The following is a 17,033-nucleotide window of genomic DNA, read 5'->3' as shown; positions in this document are numbered from 1 at the left end:
GGAAAGATGCGACCACGTGTGGCGAGATCGTCTAGAATTGCTACAAGATCTGAGCAGCCCCGAACAAGACTGACATGAAGATGACATTCCAAACAAGATCTGAACAGCCCTGTCGCCACTGGCAGCCGTCGCCTACGGTCGGCGAGAGCCGCCGGTCCTTGACCAGGCCCTGGCGGCCGCTTTCTCATTATTGCCGGTCCTTCTAAACTTTTGCCCAAAAGCAGAACAATGACAGCTGTTCTACTTTTGGGTGGGTTTTTTAAACTTTATTTTTAAAATTAATTTAAATTTAAATTTAAATTTGGACTAAAATAACATTGTTTAAGCTACTTCATCGCGATGTAGGAAACATAAAATATTTTAAAAAGACTCGCGTTCGCATTTTCCGTTAGTCAAATTGAACGGAATTAACAGAAGGACTTGATTGTATAAATTTGACAAGTTTTAGTATTCAATTGCACTTTTATAACAAGTCTTAGGACTTCTAGTGAACATATCCTTTTTAATTTTTAAAAAGAGTTTTCATCAATTACTGACCAATATCAATATATTCTCTTTGAGAAAGTATTCAAAATCCCTCCAAGACTTCAAAGATAATACACATTTTTCTCCTCAAAGTTAACTTTTATTTTGCTTCGATCATTAATCTTTTGTCGTGTTTTTTTTTTTCCGTTAGCATGTGCAATTCGCACGACGTTTAAGATAGAAAAATGGATAAAGCTAAAATAATTGACTCTATACTAATAATAGAAAAAACAAATATCAATAGTAATATAGAATGCTAAAACTCGATAAATATAGCCACTTTTGTAGAAGATTAGATATTTTATACAACAATAAACACGAATTCATTAGTCTAAATTCTTTTTTAGAATTTTTTTTTCATTGAGGTAAGAATGAATAAGAAAATATAAGGTGATCTTTCAAGATATTTTTCTATCGAGCAATCAGTTTTTCATTTACCTTTTAAAAATACATAATTGTTTTATTTACCTTTTAAAGTACATGTTTTTAATACATATTGAGTGTCCAGTTTCTCTAATTTCATCTTTCATTATTAAGGCGTCTTCCATTTTTGCTTAATCATGTTTCTCTTTCTTAAGATATCTGGTTTAGTCCTACTAATGTATTCAACAAATATTAACAAGTTCCTTGCTGGTATAGTGGATATTTAATTTTTATAGTTAGTACTATGTTGTCAGTTCATTAAATTTTCTCCCTTTTTCCTATAATTTTTCATTATCGTATGCCATTTAAGGTTACATGAGAGATTTCTGCAAAAAGAAAAAGAAAAAGAAGAGATTGAAATATGATTCTACCTCTCAAAAGTTCTTTGTATTGAATCGACCAATAATAATAATAAAGTTCTGTGTATTGCGCATGCTAACGGTAAAAATAACGGAAGGCCAATGAATACAACAAAATGAAAGTTCAAAGAATAATGTGTAACAAGTGAAAGTTTAGGGAATAACCCCAAAATACAGAGCGATATCATGTATTTTAATTTTTATAATGACTTCTTTACTAGAGAGCACAACCCATCAGACAAGAAATTTTTTTTGTATATCGTGTACTCGATTCGGCGACACGAGTGCGGCCATTGAGAGTTCGGCGGCGGCGCGATGGCTTGGAATCGTGACAAATCGCCAAGACCTATGGAATGCTGTTTAGCTAGCAAAAAAAATCACAATTTCCAATGCACTAAGTGTTATAAATAATGGTTCTAGTACTTAAAAAAAAAATCATTACAAAGCATGTTTATAGTTTTTGAAATGGAGAGAATGTAGTCTCTAAAGTAAATACCAAATCGTTCGAGGGGAGGAAAAGAGAGCTTAGTGTTGGGTCTTCCGAAAAATGTGTACCTCTTCCATGGTGGGTTGAGAGGTTTTCTCAAACTGAATTGGCCTACCGACCGCCACATGCATAGGATTTTGGAAGGGTAAACCATGTAAGAAAACACTTCTGGATGTTTCGGCGCCATTGAGGTTCTACTGAGGACGCGTGACTTCGTCGAGCATCATAAAAAAAAAATCCCACAGTCCCATCTTCTTTTATGAATTACATGCTCAGCTTCCCAAAGTTACCATATCTATCTACCATTTGGTGAATGCGGATTTGATCCTATTCTATCTATCATTTGGTGAATGTAGATTTAAAGTTGGATATCTTTATATCTTATCATATCTATTGTTTGGTAAAAACTGAAGATGCCTTTAGCCTTAGGAAACAATTAAGCTACCCATGGCTGATTAATCTTGTTTTAGCACGTTGAAGTGTTAAAAACAGAGGATAAAATGCATAGTTTTACCATGATCTCCTCGTAATGAACACTCCGTTTATCGGTTTCACAAGTTTCAAATGTCTGCAACAAGCATTAAGTTTACAAAATATCCGGAAGTTTGGCCTGCTGGTTTACATCCTATTTTGAGAATCTCCCGACCCTAAGCTGTTTTCACTCTATCTATGTTCAAAAGTACGCGTACTTGCTCATGTTCTAACAAGTGGATAACGATGAATTTGGCACGAGATATAGTTGATTTAGTACATTAACAAACAGCAACCTCCTGTCCATGTTTTATCAACTTGGTAAGGTGAGTGAAATCATCTAAAAGTTTGTGTCTCTGTAGAAGTTCGTGTTCTTGTGTGCAACATCCCTCTCCTTGTTAAATGAGGGAGAAAAAAAAACATTGCTCTGATACTCCCGTTGATATTTCTAGAAATCGCAAGCGTGCAATTTACTATCTATGTAGGAAAAGTTGATTATGGTGGGGTCGTTTGGCACACTATCGAAGCTCCCCTCTGTTGAAGCTTCTCATTGAGAATGTTGATAAGCAGTCGAGCATTTTGAGCTTGTCCAAGGAGGATTTCAGCCACACAGAATGTCTAAAGAGATTCTCTCATACCAAGAGACTTTAATTCACAACCCTTTCACGTTTCTGAAAGACGAGAGAATTTAGACTCTTCCTGATGGTTTTGTCCAACGAAAGAGAATGTTATTACCCACCGGTAGCCTCGCCTCCGTCGGGGAGCTACCCCGTTGCCGCCAGAGAAGCTGTCCACCACAATCAGAGAGGCGGCCCGACGCCAGAGTGGCAACTAGGCGTGGTTGAGAGGAGTGACTTGAGCGTGTAATTTATGGTGTTATGGATAAGCGAAATCCAATCCAGCTCTATCCCACCCCTCCCCTAGGATAATTTTATCCCCATAAATCCCTTTTTATTTTATCCTGAACAACTACCAAACACAGAATAATATAAAATATATCATATCTTGAGTTTTATCTGGACTACCAAACGCAACCTACTATAAGGATTGCTTTCTTCTTTAAGGTTTTTACTAGAGAATGAAAATTATATCGACACGGAGATTTAAAGAGGGTTATTTAGCTAATAAAAAATTGCAATTTTCAATGTGTTCTCCTTTATAATCAAAGATGCGAATATTGAAAAAATTAGTTGTAAATTATGTTCAAACATTTTCATTAAGTGTAACTTTTTTCAATAGAGAGAAATTGTTTTCTAAGGAAATAACAAATCTTTCGAGGGGAGATGAAAGTAGATGATAGGTCTATATAATTGCTAACTCGTCTCGTCAATCAAGTAAAATATGAGTTAAGACTAGGCTTAATTCCCTAAAAAAAACTCTCAACTTTAGGTTTAATTCCAATCCAAATATTTTTTGGTATTAAAAAAATCACAATTTTTTTCCATAACACCAAATTTGCCACGTGTCCAAAAATCACCACTAGTTTCTTCAAGATAATCAACATAAGGGCCAGTTAGAAGTTCATTATGAGAACATGCATCTTCACCAAACCCATCACCTTCATATGGAACAATAGTAGCCTCCTCACCTTGACAATTTTGAAAAAATCAATTCCGATTTTTAGAAGCAATTGGGGCCAAAATTATCTCGAAAGTCCTAAACTTCTCGTACGATGACCAACTCAGTTATAGACTTTTTAATTATGCCACTTTAATCCTAAACCTTTTGACGATTTGTCAATTTAATCCTAAACTATTTGACAATTTTTCAATGTAATCCTTTTGTTGAATTATCGGTTTAAGATTAAATTGGCAAATAGAAGGTTTACGACTAAATTGGCAAATCGTCAAAAAGGTTTATGACTAATTTGATGCAATTAAAAAGTTTAGGGCTGAATTGGCCGCCATATAGTAGAGTCGGGGCTTTTTTGACAATTATCTCAGATTTGGGATCAAAGTGAAAGTTTGTGATTTCACTTAAGTAAAAAAAGCCAAGGACAAAATTGAGACTGAACCTAAAATTTGGCTTTTTTTTTAGGAAACTAGGCCGTAAAGATCAAGCATAGATGATGCAAAATATGAAATTGTGAATAATTCTACGCATGATTTGTATTAGTAAGCCAAGTTAACATCAGGACTCACTTTTGGGTCCACACTTCTATGAGGTTGATGCATGTCTAAGTATTCCCCCGCATCTGTCTATTAAGAGCTATTACCTAAAAACCTTTCCATGATCCACCTAACTATATGAATACATTCACACAGTTATGTAAGCATTCAGAGAGGGATTTAAATGTTGCTGCAAAGCTTTAGGTCATGGGGATTTGACAAGATGAAAGGAAGAAAATTGCACCAATAACCATTTGATTTGTTCATCCGTCTCTTCTACCTTGCTCACTAGGAATTCATACAAAGAAAAAAGGGGCACAAATGGTCATTGCAAATGCAGCTAAACTACAAATGTTAAACTGTAGCCACGAGTTTGAAGAGCAAAAGGCAAAAGGGACTGCACTATTGAAAGTGTCCTTATTCAGTATACCCAGGAAAAGAAGAATAGGGCATATGAATAGAATGTTCAACTTTCAGAATTCAGAAGAGTTTGCTGAAAGAGAGAAACAACATCCCGGTCTAGAACACCACACAAAACCACTTACTTCTCCCCAGCATTGACCGCCTCTTGCCTTTCTGGCTTCCTGCTGTTTTTGTCTTTTCAGCGCATGCTTCTTCAGCTGCACAGTCCTTTTCCTGCAATTAGTCAACATTATTGCCGAGCTGTCTCTTAGTACAATGTCAAAATTGCCAAGTCAAATTGATGAAGACATAGGACTAACGTTGCTACGGTATCTGCATGCAGCTCACTTGTGACAAGAGAGGATGTGGGTTCTCTTGTTGGTGTTCCTTTGAATCCGCACTCTCAGTGGCAACCACGGCCAATTCTGAAGTGCGATGATTGACCTTTTCAGTTGTTGTCGGGACGGCGGAATAGCGTGACTTTGAAATGTTTCCGACTTCAATCTCTAGGCTCAACTATATCCAAAGAAGAGCTACAATCAGCTATTAGCTCTTCAAACAGTAGACTTTTCCAATCAGATTAGGGCTAGGAAAAATAACTCAGGAGCCGGAATTAGGGCATGAACATAAAACTCATTCGTGGAAGAACCTGTAAGACTCGGTCCTCGAGCATCGCCACTCGATCCATAAATGTCCCTTTGTGATGAGCTTCCTCTAGTGCAGATGGTATCGTCTTGCAATGATCCTGTTCTTTTGCAAGGATTTTCTCCGCGACCAGTCCTGAAGAATTTCTTTCTGATAAGCTCTGCCTCTCCTCCAGAACCTGTAGCTCTTTCATCAAGGCATTGTGCTCAGAAACTTAAAACATCAGAGAATAAAAAGATTTGCTAAGACCTTCTATCAGTTACACAAGTTCAATCACTTCCCATTAATGATTAGAATGGCAAATGAATGGAGACAATCTGTTCCTGTTACCATATGGCCGAGGCGGTCTAGTCTTTGGCGCACGGGTAAAGCCGGGGCAGGACTCTTCTCTCCTTCCTCCTCCATGAATTTCGTTCCCAAACTATTTTCAGATTCTTAGAGCACGTTTTCCGGATGCTCGAGCCTCCATTCCCTTCTAAACATATGCTTGAAAACTATGTATTTCGACGAAGTCACCAGCTGTAGGTCCACACCAGTCACAAACTTTGAGCACACGGCTGACAAACAGAGTCGTGGAGGTATGGGCGATTTTCAATAAAGAAATGCAGACTTTGAGGCAGTTTACATTGAATTTCTTGCTGCATGGAAATTAAATGACAACCACCTTGCCATGCTTTCTTGGAGCCATTTACCCATATATCCCATCCAATCCAGAAAGTTTCAGTGACTATAATATTACAAGCGTCATCATTCAATCGAACTGTTCGTCTCTTCCGCGTAGATAGTGCAAAAGAGGACAAGACGGAAACCGCATCGATTCTATCATAAACTCGATCTTCTAGAACAATTGGTTGTGCGATTTTGTTTTGCCATTAATCAAACTAGACTCATGTAGTCATATTTCGTCTAGCAGTCTTTCATTCTTCGTATTGAAAAATAGCCATCAGCCTCTCAAGAGAGCAGGCAAAGAAAAAGTACTAGGTTTGCTTATTCTTGTTCCTCATTGTTACTATAATCTTATTCTTGTTTGACTATCAGAAAAATATCCATCACTAATGATCAATAATCTGGTTTGGTGTTTCGTTCCTAAGTTATATTGATTGTCCAACAAATCACAAAAATATTCTCATAACTTTCTATATGTCTCTTGGTTGATTGGCAATCACTCTATAGATAATTTCCTTTGTTAGAAGCTTGATTTATTATCTCAAGGATTTGATTGTATGGGCGAACACATACTCTCAAATCTCTAATTCCTCTTACCTCAACAGCTACGTAATCATTGCTCGATAATCAACTAACAGCTAGTTTTGAAGATTGATCTACTGTGTGGTACTGTCCAAGAGGAAGCTTAGAAGACGGGGAGTCTATAAAGAGCACAAGGTTCGAAGAGAAGCAAAAAGTGATGAAGAGATCATCATCCATATTTCAAGAGAGCTACACTTATTCTATATTGTCTACTCGAGCGTAAGTGAAATCTTGTGAGAAGTGTAATACATAGTCAAGTGTGTAGAGTAGGATTGCTTTGGTAAAAGCAGCACTCACTTCTGTTGGAAGTACTTGTATTTGAGTCATCACATCTTTGTGTAATCTCTCATTTGATTATTTAATAAAATCCTACCAGTAGGCTGATAGTGTGGAAGAGTGGACGTAGACTTTACCAAAAGCTGAACCACTATAATCTGTTGTGTATTGTCTTCTATTCCAAGCCCATGGAGGAGGCCCATCGACATCTGGTCGAGCCCAAGATGGAAGAGTCTCTTCGGACTTGCTCGACTCGGTAGAACCTTCCGTGACGGCAAACACTCGGGCCGCCTTCTTCTCTCGATAATCATGTTGGATTTGGTTTCTTGTAGAGCAAATAAGATCCTGGATGTTCTGTCCAGTATGACATGGCTTGCACGAGGAAACCCCCGTCACGGTCATCACTTCCGACTCTTCTACGGGTACTGATTAGCCACCTAATATCAACGACAACAATATGAAGCAAATTAATTCAAAATAAGTGAAGACCCTGAAGCAAACTGAGGTACTGATTAGCCCCCGTCAGGGACTGCAGGTCGATGTTTTCGGAGAGGATCTATGGAGTAAAATTATGGAAGCAAAAAAGGAGAAACTTCAAATCTTTGCAAAGACCCCTTCTCGATTCCCCCTCAGATCCTCCCCAATTCCTTGATTCGCATGTAATCTTGGATCAATCCCCCCTTCTCCTTCCTCTTCTTCGCAAAATCGACCCTCGCTCCCCTCTGGATCAATCCCCCCTTCTCCATTTTGGTTCTGACCCCAATTCAAAATAAGGGAAGACCCTGAAGCATCCTGGATTTTCTCCTTTTTCGCTTCAATAATTATGTGTGCGTGACCTCAGATGCACTTCATAGAGATCACTACCCCCATGGACCCTTTTGTACTTACATAAGTGACTCATCTCATAGAGATAGAGATCTCTAGCTTCATATAACTGCATATTTGTATTTGTTGTCTTCTTCCAATGGAAAATCAAGTAGGCATTGTGCCTTTCCATTTTGGTAGAACCAGTATACCTTCTGTCTTTTTTATTCATGAATGCTACAGAATCCTTATACACTCATTTAAAATGGTGATGTGATTGATACGGTGACAGAATCCTATGCCAGCTTTTCCTATGGAGTCCACGTTTTGTTTGTCTAGTAAACTTATAATTTTGTTCGTGATGATTTTGAGTGGCCAAGGTACTATTTGGCTGGTGCCGCATGTACTGTTGTTTTTATTCATAATGCTATCTACTTTATACTAGGAAGTGGCATCAAGACTCGGCCATTTGCATCGCTTGGGAATAGTCCATGGAAACTTAAAGCCGCAAAATGTCTTAATTACTGGGAACCGTTAGTTGCTAAGCTACCTGATATAGGCATAATTAATTGCCTTCATGGATATCATGCTACCATTAAGTGCTCATGATAGTTTTATCCAGAACTTTGATCTTCTTTTTGTCAAGATTGATCTGTGCATAATCTGAATCAATACTGTGATAATCATCTCCAGATTACTGGCCAAAAACATCAAACTGATAATTTTACTTGTTAGAGCAATCTCTCCTCTTAAAATGTACGTTATGTTGGAAGTCAGGTTGCGCTGTATTGCTTTTTATGTGGTGGTAAAGTTTGTGGAGATTTAAAGCCATTGTCTCCATTCATTGACTGGTGAATCTATCATATTCATCTGTATATCGTCTCAATAGTGATGGCTTTTTTTTATCTTGGAGGTTGTGAAACCTCGAGATGGGGAGCACCTGAGATACTTCGTTGGCGCCAAAGTCCAGCAATTGATATGTTTAATTTTGGTTGTGTCCTTTTCTTTTGTGTCACTAGTGGAAAACATCCATTAGGCAAACCTGGAGGACATGCCTTCAACGTCGAGAACAACCCAATGAATCTGTCCTCGCCGGCCTCCATACCGGAGGCTCATGATTTGATATCGTGTTTACTAAACCCGGATCCGATATTGAGGTGAGTGCTCTCTCACTGAGCTAATGCAATTTTAACTGTTATAGAGAAGGCACTACTAAACCCGGATTTGATATTGAGGTGAGTGCTCTCTCATTGAGCTAACGCAACATTAACTGTTATAGAGATGGCACAAATGCCGCATTTGTGATGCTTTTGAACACACGATGTCGGTCTTTGACCAAAAAAAAAAATAAAGAACACAGGATGTCTGTCCATCTCAGCCTTGTTCGTGTAATTGATTTATTTGAGCATTTTGATCAATAGCTAATTGCTTTTATTTACTGGCAAGCCAGAGGCATCAAACGTGCTTCATCGTCCGTTTTGGCGTTCAGGGTTGTCTCAACTCAACAAAATGAAGAAGTTTGTTAAGTGATGTTCTTTTCACGCTTTGGGGATCGGCTTAGGACTGTTCGTATTGTTCCTAAGTTGAAGTACTTTCATGGTATGCTCTTGCCTCTAAGAATCATTCGTCGTAGGAAAAGGTTGAAGATATATTGATTCACCATTTGAAATTGTTGTGTGTGAGAAGTTCTGATCTAGGTTACAACAGTGACTAACGCGTTTGTATTTTCCATTAACTTAAAAAGCTTTCTTATGTTCAATTTTTTTTTTTACCCGGTCATCACATAATTGTGATAATAGAGCACGGTATGATTTCTTTTGTCCCGTAAATTAGAGTTTCGAAGTAATTTATGATCGCATTCACCACGCAAAGCTTAGCGAGGGTACTGTTCCAGGTACAGCTTTCCAACCACATTTGTATGCATGATTCTCAATGGAATTACCATTAGTAATGGTGGTTTCTTCTTGAATCCAATGATGGATGGTGGCTATGAAGCAGGAGTCTGTTTGAACTGAGAGATCACTGCCGTATTTTAACTTCTGGTGGCACTCCAAAAATGGACTGCTGCAGGCTTTATTTTGTCCTTGCTTGCCTATGTTTTTGCCTTAATGACTCTCATGCATGTTCACAGTGACAATCTCCATGCCTCAATCAGACTGAGTCCGTTAGGCCGCTAGCTGGCCTCAACTTTCCCCGAACGATGCTGAGCCTCACTCGTTTCAGTTCCATAAATCAAGATCGATGTTATCATCTAGGCGGAAGTCGGCGGATTCTCACTGTGATAATCAGTTAGCAACTATTTAGCGATAAAGCTAGAGATTCCCCACTTTGATTAGATTTGGCTTACAGGGGTGGCAATTGGTAGTTGTGTTACCTTTGTCCATCTAACTGGGGTGGCAATACTCGGGTAGCAACTATTGTGCTCCCTTGTCCACCTCAACCCCTAGTGAAAATGTTTGCCGAGATAATTGAAATTCGATTCTATATGAGAAAACTGCTTTCTCGAGAATATGGGCATGCAGAGAAAATTGTCCAAAAAATCCTAAATCTATTTCATTTTTGTCAATTCAGTCTTAAAACCTTTAAATTTAATGAATTGAGCCCTAAACCGTTTGACAATTCGCCAATGTAGCCCATCCGGCCAATTTTGGACAGAAATCATTGACTCGAACAAATTTTATTGATTTTCTATATATTTTGTGAATTTTTTAATGTTTTATTGTTTTTTTTCCCTTTTTCTCCTTCTTCCTTCATTGGTCACCCAACCTCGGCGATCGCCAGCTATGACCCGAGGCTACGATTGGAGGGTAGCCCTCACCGGCCTTAGGCGAGGTCACCCTTGCCGACCCCGGGCAAGGCTCACCCTTGCTAGATTAGGCGAGGGTTAGCTAGTGAGGTCGCCCGCTTCGGGTAAGGTCGGCCCTTGTAGGTCTCTAGCGAGGCTTGACCTCCTCGGATTTGGCGAGGGCGAGCCTCACCCAACCACGGCAAGATCGCTCTTGGCCAAATATTGACCCTCAATGAAGGTCCCTCGTATCCTTTGGCCAATCGCTAGCCATCGCCAAGGCTGGGCAACCGATGGAGGAAGAAGGAGAAATTAAAAAGAAATTAAAAGTATAATAAACAATAAAAAAAATCTCACAATTAATAAAATTTGTTCATGTTAGCGCCAATCGTACCACACGGCCGATGTTCATGTCATTGATTTCCGGTCAAAATTGACTAGATGGACTACATTGGCAAATTGTTAAAAAGTTTATGATTGAATTGACAAAGTTGAAAGGTTTATAATTGAATTGGCAAAAGTACAATAGATTAAAGACTTTTTGGACAATTTTTCCATCTTCAATGTATTTATTTCTATAATCGAAGATACGAGTATTGGACAATCATTATAAAGTATTTGGCATCAGTGTAACTTTTGTAATGGAGAGAAATTTATTTCTAAGTAAATACCAAATCTTTCGAGGTGAGATGAAAGGAGATGCTGAGTCTATAAAATTTCAAACTCAATTTGTCAATCGAGTAAATATGAGCTAAGATTAGGCTTAATTTTTTTAAAAAAACTTTCAACTTTAGGTCCAATATCAATTCCACCCTAAACATTTTAGTCTTAGAAAAAGTCACAAACTTTCACTAAAAACCCAAAATTGTCTGCAGCCAAAAATTGCCAATAATTTCTTCAAAATTATCAACATCCAAGTCACTTAGGGTCTGTTTGGTAACGTTTCTGTTCTTGGGAACATATTCGAAACAGAAACATTTTTTTGTGTTTACGTTCCGAGCTACGATTTTCAAGAATAGAAATGCGTTTGGAAAATACAAAAAAAAAACACTTTTTTCAGCAAAAGAAAGGATTTGCAACCGGCGGCCGGCAAGGGCGGAGGCCGGCGATCGGCGACGACGGGTGGTGGTGGCGGCCGGTGGTGATGGCGGGGGGCAACGGGCACGCGCAACCGGCGGCACCTGCGGATGGCGGGTGGTGGCGGCGGGTGACCTGTGGCGACCGACGGCGGGCGTCCGGCGACCGGCGACGGCGGCCGGCAACCTATGATGGGTGGCGACAGCCGCGTCAACTCCTCGCCGACGATAGTGGGCTGTGGTGGTTTGCACAAGCTCGCCCTCAAATTGTTTCCAAAAAGTGTTCCGAAGAACAAGAAACAAGTTTTTTTTGTTCCTTAATTTTGCTTCAAAAGTGTTCTTTTCCTCAAAAGTGTTCTCCGGAATAGTTTTGGAACATTTTTTTATCATACGCGTTTCTGTTCCGAAAGTGTTCCGAGAACACTTTCGGAACAGAAACACTTTCCAGGGAGTGTTACCATACAGGCCCTTAGAACCCACGTCTTCATAAACGCACTTATCTTCCCATTGAACAACAACAGCCTCTTGACATTGATAATTTTGAAAAATCAGTGCCAATTTTTGGACACGGGACAGATTTGGGATTAGAGTGATGGTAAATTTTTTTAGACACAATAGTTAGGGCAAAATTGGGATTAAATCGAAGGTTGGGGTGTTTTCAAGGACTTAGGCCGTGAAGATTATGGATAAATGATACAAAATATGAAATCACGAGTAATTTTGCCTATAATTTGTACTAATAAGCCTAGTTAACATCAGTATTCACTTTTGGGTCCACCCTTCTGTGAGGTTTATGCATATATATTCCCTCACGTGGCCTTCTCTATTGAGGGTTATGAGCCAAAATGCCTTTCTCATTACCCACCTAACTATATGAATAGATTCACGCAATCATGCGCTTCCAAAGGGTGATTTTAATGTTGTGCTGCAAAGTTTTAGGTCATTTGGTTTTGACAGGATGAAAGGAAGAAACTTGCACCAATACCCATTTGATTTGCTCATCTGCCTCTTCTATCTTTGTTTTTTTTTTTTTGGTCGAAACTATCTTGCTCACTAGGAATTCATACAAAGAAAAAAAAAGGGGGCATAAATGGGTATTGCAAATGCAGATTTAATCCAAACCGAACTACATATGTTATACTGTAACCATGAGTTTGAAGAGCGGAAGGCAAAAGGAACTGCACTGTTGAAAGCGTCCTTATTCAGTATACCCAGGAAAAGAAGAATTGGGCATATGAATAGTTGTTCAACTTTCAGAATTCAGAAGACTTTACCGAGAGAGAGAATCAACATCCCAGTCTAGACCACCACACAAAGCAATTACTTCTCCCCAGCATTGACCGCCTCTTGCCTTTCTGGCTTCCTGCTATTTTTGTCCTTTCAACACATGCTTCTTCGTCTGCACAGCCCTTTTCCTGAAATTAGTCAACGTTATTACTGAGCTGAGTCTAATTATAATGCCAAAATTGTTAAGTCAAATTGATGAAGACATTGGCCTAATGTTGCTATGGTATGAGCAGCTCACTTGTGTCGAGAGAGCATGTGGGTTCTCTTGTCGGTGTTCCTTCGAATCCGCACTCTCCGTGGCAACCACGGCCAATTCTGAAGTGCAATGATTGACCTTTTCAGTTGTTGTCGGGACGATGGAATAGCTTGACTTTGAAATGTTTCCGACTTCAATCTCTAGGCTCAACTATATCCAAAGAAGAGCTACAATCAGCTATTAGCTCTTTAAACAATAGACTTTTCCAATCAGGTTAGGGCTACGAAAAATAACTCAGGCGCCGGAATTAGGGCATGAACATAAAACTCATTCGTGGAAGAACCTGTAAGACTCGGTCCTCGAGCATCGCCACTCGATCCATCAATGTCCCTTTGTGATGAGCTTCCTCTAGTGCAGATGATATGGCCTTGCAATGATCTTGTTCTTTTGCTCTGACTTTCTCCACGGCCAGGCCTGAAGGATATCTTGCTGATGAGCTCTGCCTCTCCTCCAGAACCTGTAGCTGTTTCATCAAGGCCTTGCGCTTAGAAACTTAAAACATGAGAGAGTAAAAGAATTTTCTACAAGTTCATTTCCTTTCCATCAATAATTAGAATGGCAAATAAATGGAGACAATCTGTTCATGTTACCAAATGGCCGAGGCGGTCTATTCTTTGCAGCATGGATAACGCTGGGGCAGGACTTTTCTCTCCTTCCTCCTCCATGTATTTTATTTGCAGACTTTTCAGATTCTTTGCGAGTAAGTAGTTCGGATGCTCAAGCCTCCATTCCCTTCTAAACGTCTCCTTGAAAATTATGAATTACGATGAAGTCTCCAACTGTAGGTCCAAGCACTCACCAGTCACAAACTTTTATCTCACGGCTGACAAACAGTCGTGGAGGTATGGTCAATTTTCTATACAGAAATGCAGACTTGGAAGCAGTTTTTATTGAATTTCTTGCTGCAGGGAAATTAAATGACAACCACCTAGCCATGCTTTCTTGGAATCATTTACACAAGTTCTTGATATATATTTGTGTTTTCCCTGTCATACCATCCAAAAAGTTTTAGTGCTTATAATATTACAATCGTCTTCATTCAATCGAACTGTTCGTCTCTTCTGCGTAGATAGTGCAGCAGAGTACAAGATGTAAACCACCTTTATCCTAGAGCAATTGGTTGACTCATAATTCGGCTAGCTGTCTCTCATCGCTCATATTTAAGATTAGCCATCAGCCTATCAAGAGATAGGGGTAAAGGAAAGAAGTACTATTTTTGATTTCTCTGTCAAGTGTGAAGCCATACTGCTAGACCTGGAATAGATGCAAACTGAACCACAAATGAGTCATTTCGGTTACATAAAGGTTCATCGGATGTATCTGAAATTCTCCACCATTGGACTGGCTAGTCAGCCTAGGGATGGGGAGCTAAATGCTAAATTTTCTTATAGTACTATGAACCCGCTTCAAGTTTCTCGGACAATACCATCAAATATGTCTGAAATTCTATGACGATAGCATGGAGTTTGTACATAAATCATCAGTTACAATTTAACATTCTGTACCCTGCAAAACTGACTGGAAGAAACACGGCCTTTAGACCTATCTAGACACAACCATATTCCGTATAAAATTGTCATTCTGCCCCGAAATTTATGCAAGGCACTTGACGCTACAAAAAGCCATCCCTCCTGTCTTGCTCCTCCGCTTCCTTGTTTGCAGCTTGAACTGATTTAAACCATAGAAATGCCTGTATTCGGGCATAACTGATTAGCTGAATATTGCCACCACATGGCAAGAATCCACTACTTATTAGAACTTCAAAACTCACCGAGGTGGGGATGCCGGTGAACGCGAAGAAGCCGAGCAATGGGGCATAAAAGATGCTGTCCGAATTCAAAACTCCAAAAACAGGCCTCTGGTTGATGTACTCGAATATAGACCCTATCTGCAATTGGGTTTCTTTAAGATTATCAGCCAATTCTTTCTGTATTTCTGTATTGAACAGAACAAGGAAAGCAAAAGAAGCTTACTGCAGCAATTGCTGTCACTGCAGAGGCTAATAAGTAAACAAAGAAGGGCACTTTAAGGCTCTGTTGAGACGCATTCTGTGCTCCTTCATTCCGAACCCATGGAGGAGGCTCATCTGCTTCTGGTCGAGCCCAAGATGGAAGAGTCTCTTCAGACTTGCTCGACTCGGTAGAACCTTCCGTGACAGCAAATACTCGGGTCAACTTCTTCTCTCGATAATCATGTTGGATTTGGTTTCTTGTAGAACAAATAAGATCCTGGATATTCTGTCCAGCACCGAGGAATGTCTTGGCATACCATTGATTCTGTCGGCCAGGATGACAAACTAAACATGGATTGCACGAGGAAACCACTGTCACAGTCATGGCTCCCACTTACAATCTTCTACAGATACTTATCCACCTCTGATCAAAGACAACAATATAAAGCAAATTAATTCGACGGCGACACGGGCTTTCTTTGTTTGGATCAATATTGTTCCACAAAAATTCATCCTAAACAGATAAGATGAATGTTTTGCATTTTCCATATTCCAAAAATCAATGCCGATCAAGTGATGTATTCGGTCCGATTACAGATTTGGAATGACTATCACTCAATCTAGCAGCTCCACCTATCGGAAAAGACGGGCTATTCGATCACAACAACGTCATTTGTTTTCTGATTTTTCGTTGAAAACGAAGTCCACACTATCATCCTGAAGAATTTTTGCAGAAAAATTGAAAAAAGAAAAATTCATGCTCTACATTTTTTTTTATTCAATCATTGAAAATAAACATCTGAATGGAGTGCAGGGCCCAATCCGGTAACTCCCAGTTTCCATCACCACCAAAGAAGAACCATGACTCCGTTCCCTCCATTCGTTTAAAGAAACTAAGCAGCAGTATCACCAGTAAAGCTCGATGACAGAGGAAAACACCACACCCATCAAGAACCAACTTTCGATAATTAAAAAAGGAACGCTTTTGAACCCAAGAAAGAGACGAAAGCGGCCATTAGAGCTCACCTTTTGCGCACATTTACCAAAAACTCCAGTCCAGAGCGAGCGAGAGAGAAAGAGGGGCTTCAGACCGTTCGTTGGTTTAGCCACTAGAGTTTTTTTCTCGGGCGTGGTGGTATCTCGGAATCTCTCTGTTGTGTTTGGTTGCAGACTTATCTTAGCCAGTGACAGGATTCGGTCATGCTCAGACTTGTCATGCACCCTGTTTGGTCCCTATGGAGGACTAAGGCCCGGTCCAATCATTTCCACTGATGGGCCCAATTTGATTACGAGCCTTAAAGCCATAATAAAAACTTACCTATTGATCCCCTGCCAACTGATGCCCCAAGGCTTCATCCCTTTTTATGGTTTCCCTCGCTGAAAAATCAAGCAAAAAGAGCAAACCAAAAGCACCGTTCGAATTTCCCGCACCCCACGTCGTCCTCGAGGCCCGAGCAACTTGAGCATAGGACCTCGGTTTTCCAGCCCCGGAAGCCCGCTAGCCTTTCGGAGCCGGCTCCATACGCTCTCATCATTGATGTCATTTAACTTATAGATGTTTATCGGGTACTACAGTTTCTCTCCTACCTATTGAGTGAGAATGATTGTAACTGGACAACATTGTTTGTCGCACCAGTCTAATCAGATTTCAGCACAAGAGCAGTGGGCTTGGATACAATGAGTTAGACGAAGGGGGGAAAAGAAGGTAGGAAAGGAATCAATTGGATGCCTTCTAAGGCTCCCCGTTGCTTGTAGATTCAACAAAAGCAACCATCAAAAACAAAAAAAAAACAGGGGGAAATTACCAAGAACCACTCTTTCCCTTTTGAGCCCGTGACAACACCAATCATAAGATTCTCCAAAATCTCCAACTTCATTTGCTTTTTATCAGCATTATCTTCTCCTTATGAATCATGATTAATGGCAATGA

At 39.7% G+C, this 17,033-nt stretch overlaps 2 protein-coding genes across 5 annotated transcripts; both read right to left on the bottom strand.

The window, feature by feature from the left end:
- Positions 1-4,751: 4,751 nt before the first annotated feature.
- On the bottom strand, positions 4,752-13,795 carry LOC115744803. 2 transcript variants are annotated; one of them, XM_030680165.2, is made up of 4 exons: positions 13,743-13,795; positions 13,436-13,615; positions 13,162-13,302; positions 12,852-13,024 (listed from the first exon to the last, which is right to left on the bottom strand). In XM_030680165.2, the coding sequence occupies exons 1-4, from the start codon at positions 13,773-13,775 to the stop codon at positions 12,896-12,898; spliced, it is 483 nt and encodes a 160-aa protein (XP_030536025.1). In that variant the 5' UTR covers positions 13,776-13,795; the 3' UTR covers positions 12,852-12,895. The 2 variants fall into 2 exon arrangements, with proteins under 2 accessions (XP_048140106.1, XP_030536025.1); XM_048284149.1 differs by lacking the exons at positions 12,852-13,024; positions 13,162-13,302 and adding an exon at positions 4,752-5,291.
- A 775-nt stretch (positions 13,796-14,570) lies between these two features.
- On the bottom strand, positions 14,571-16,515 carry LOC115744802. 3 transcript variants are annotated; one of them, XM_030680161.2, is made up of 4 exons: positions 16,130-16,515; positions 15,126-15,527; positions 14,924-15,040; positions 14,571-14,842 (listed from the first exon to the last, which is right to left on the bottom strand). In XM_030680161.2, the coding sequence occupies exons 2-4, from the start codon at positions 15,486-15,488 to the stop codon at positions 14,765-14,767; spliced, it is 558 nt and encodes a 185-aa protein (XP_030536021.1). In that variant the 5' UTR covers positions 15,489-15,527; positions 16,130-16,515; the 3' UTR covers positions 14,571-14,764. The 3 variants fall into 3 exon arrangements, with proteins under 3 accessions (XP_030536021.1, XP_048140104.1, XP_030536020.1); XM_048284147.1 differs by having other exon boundaries at positions 15,741-16,189; XM_030680160.2 differs by having other exon boundaries at positions 15,126-15,530; positions 15,929-16,189.
- Between the last annotated feature and the right edge of the window lie 518 nt (positions 16,516-17,033).

Source organism: Rhodamnia argentea, chromosome 8 (genome assembly GCF_020921035.1).
Source record: "Rhodamnia argentea isolate NSW1041297 chromosome 8, ASM2092103v1, whole genome shotgun sequence".
Taxonomy (NCBI): domain Eukaryota; kingdom Viridiplantae; phylum Streptophyta; class Magnoliopsida; order Myrtales; family Myrtaceae; genus Rhodamnia; species Rhodamnia argentea.
Note: the sequence above shows the minus strand (reverse complement) of the source record. Positions and strands in the feature narration are given on the sequence as shown.